The following is a 2500-nucleotide window of genomic DNA, read 5'->3' on the forward strand; positions in this document are numbered from 1 at the left end:
GGGTACCGAGCTAAATGCAAAGACTGCAGCCAGGAACTACAGGGCATTGTGTCAAGATTGAAATCTCACAGAGATAAATGCCAAGGTCAGCCACAGCATACAGAAGAAATTGATGACCCAGGTAAATAATTCTACTTATATTGTGTGCATTTCTCCCTTTTCATACGCAACTATATAAATTTGGTGAACAATGGAGAGCATGTGCAATAAAAATGTGAAGGCCTAAAGAGATGATACTTCAACTTCATTACTTTTAAATTTGGGTAATGACTATGTGCACTCAACTTTGGGGTCTAGATGATTGTTATTCATTTCATTCAACATTGTGTAATATATTTCATAGGTTCCATTGGAATTCAGCCCAAAGGGATTTAGCCTAACCTAACCCAACTAACCCATTATTTTTAGTGAATTTAAAAGTGGACTGAATCGTGTGTGGGCTGAATTCCAAGCCCACCTATTTCATATCCTGTTAATTATTTCCAAATGATTTAGTGGCTTGTGTGAATATGATCATTATCTAAAAAATAACTACTGTACTCAAAAGTAGCCTAAATCATACTGTATTCATTCATTTATTTATTCATTTATAAATTATGCAATATGCTAAAATTTTCTGTTTCCATTTCAGGATCTGTATCAACAGCTTCAATCCCTTCATCATCGGCTCCACTTGAATTATCTGCATACCTGACTCCACCATTAAAAAGGTCACTATCAGACTCCTCCACAGGCGCCACTTCTGCTAAATCATTTTCATCTAAAAGAAAGTCATCAACATCTCTGGACAGATTTATCATAAAAACCTCACCCTCTCAAAAGGAAAATTCAACAAAGAAGTTGCAGGAATGATATTTGCTACAAATTCACAATTTCGTCTTGTTCAGCATCCTCAGCTTCTCAAGATGGTTCAGAACCTGAGGACAGGTTATACTCCTCCATCCAGAAAAGATATTGCTGATAAGTACTTGGATCTTGTGTATGAAAAGGAATATAAAAAGTGTGCAGATGACCTGAATAATGAAACTGTATGTTTCTCAATTGATGGGTGGTCTATTATTCATAATGAGCCCATAATATGTGTCACTCTAACAACATCCACTGGTCAGATTTATTTAGTTGACACAATAGACTCATGATGGAAACCTCACACTGCTGAATATCTTCTATAACTTGTACAACGTTCAATCAAGAAGGCTGAACAAGATTTTGGTTGTCACATTTGAAGTGTTGTGACAGACAATGCAGTAAATGTCACCAAGAAGAGAAGTCTTGGAGGAATTGAGTGAACCTGAGGATACCGTTCTCACATACGGATGTGCAGCACACCTAAATCTACTGGCTCATGACCTTGAGATTGATAATGTAAAACAACACGTGGTCCATGTAGTTAAATATTTTAGAAATAATCATTATGCTGCTTCAAAGTATCGGTAGGAAGGTAGTCAGTGTCTAATCATGCCCCAGGACACAAGGTGGAACACAATGTCACTTTCTCAAGGCCTATATAAATAACTGGCCAATTCTAATGAAGATCTGTGAAGTCAACAGGGAAGCTATTGATACTGAAGTAAGAAACAAAGTATCAAATTTAGGTCTAAAACTTTCAGCTGAGGAATTACTGGATCGATTGCAGCCAATAGCAAAGGCTCTAGATGAGGTACAGAGTGACAAGTGCACCATTGCTCAAGCTGTAGATGTTTGGAAGAAATTACTTGGCCATTTCACAAACAATAAACAAGTTGAAAAGCTGGTGAAAAAAAGGTATGAACAGTTTATCACCAAAGCTCACATACTTGCCAACATGCTTCATCCAGCACTTCAAGGAAAAATACTCAGTGCCGAAGAGGTGAATATTACTATGGAGTATGCCAATGAGAAATATATACTTGTTCCTGTCATTATGAAGTTTCAGGCAAAATCACTTCCTTTCCAGGCGTTCACGTTTACTGGGTCTGTGACCAAGACCCTGAGAGCTATTGAGTGGTGGGATTCACATACAGCCATGTTAAACAGTGATATTCTGTTATCAGTGCGTCAACTCCTAACTGGAGTAGCCTCATCATCAGGAGTTGAAAGAGTTTTCTCCTCCTATGGACTTGTACACACAAAATTAAGGAACCGCCTCGGTAATGAGAAGGCAGCCAAATTGGTCTTCCTTCTTCAAGACAATGAACTCAAATGTGAATAATGATTAATATAAATAACTGTCCACTAACCTCATACAATAATACATGTTAAGTCCGGCCAAAATTGGCATTTCAAAGCTTAAAAATGCCTTAAAAACAGTTTCTTATTTCACTATAAAAGTGTATATTAACTTGTACTGCATTGAATAAGTCAATAGTTGATATATTTGTCCTATGTACAATGTTAAGTTTCTAGTTTTCATATAATTGTCCAATGTAAAATGTTACAAAGAAAGCAATGGCCTCCGCTAGCGGAGCCAGGAATCTGGGTGCGCACGTCCTGTGTAAAGTAGTCCTTGATATATATATAT

The 2500-nt window shown here is 37.1% G+C and overlaps 1 protein-coding gene across 1 annotated transcript in view; it reads left to right on the forward strand.

Annotated features, from left to right (window-relative positions):
* The window catches only part of LOC143018720 (uncharacterized), a 992-nt gene extending 140 nt beyond the window's left edge, over positions 1–852 (forward strand). Inside the window, exons 1-2 of the mRNA XM_076174305.1 lie at positions 1–121; positions 632–852. The exon at positions 1–121 is cut by the window's left edge and continues 140 nt beyond it. Coding sequence (XP_076030420.1) covers positions 1–121; positions 632–852 — 342 coding nt within the window. The remainder of the gene's footprint in view (positions 122–631) is intronic.
* Positions 853–2500: the final 1648 nt, after the last annotated feature.

This window comes from Oratosquilla oratoria, chromosome 35 (assembly GCF_046742065.1).
Source record: "Oratosquilla oratoria isolate Oo_2021 chromosome 35, ASM4674206v1, whole genome shotgun sequence".
Classification (NCBI taxonomy): Eukaryota; Metazoa; Arthropoda; class Malacostraca; order Stomatopoda; family Squillidae; genus Oratosquilla; species Oratosquilla oratoria.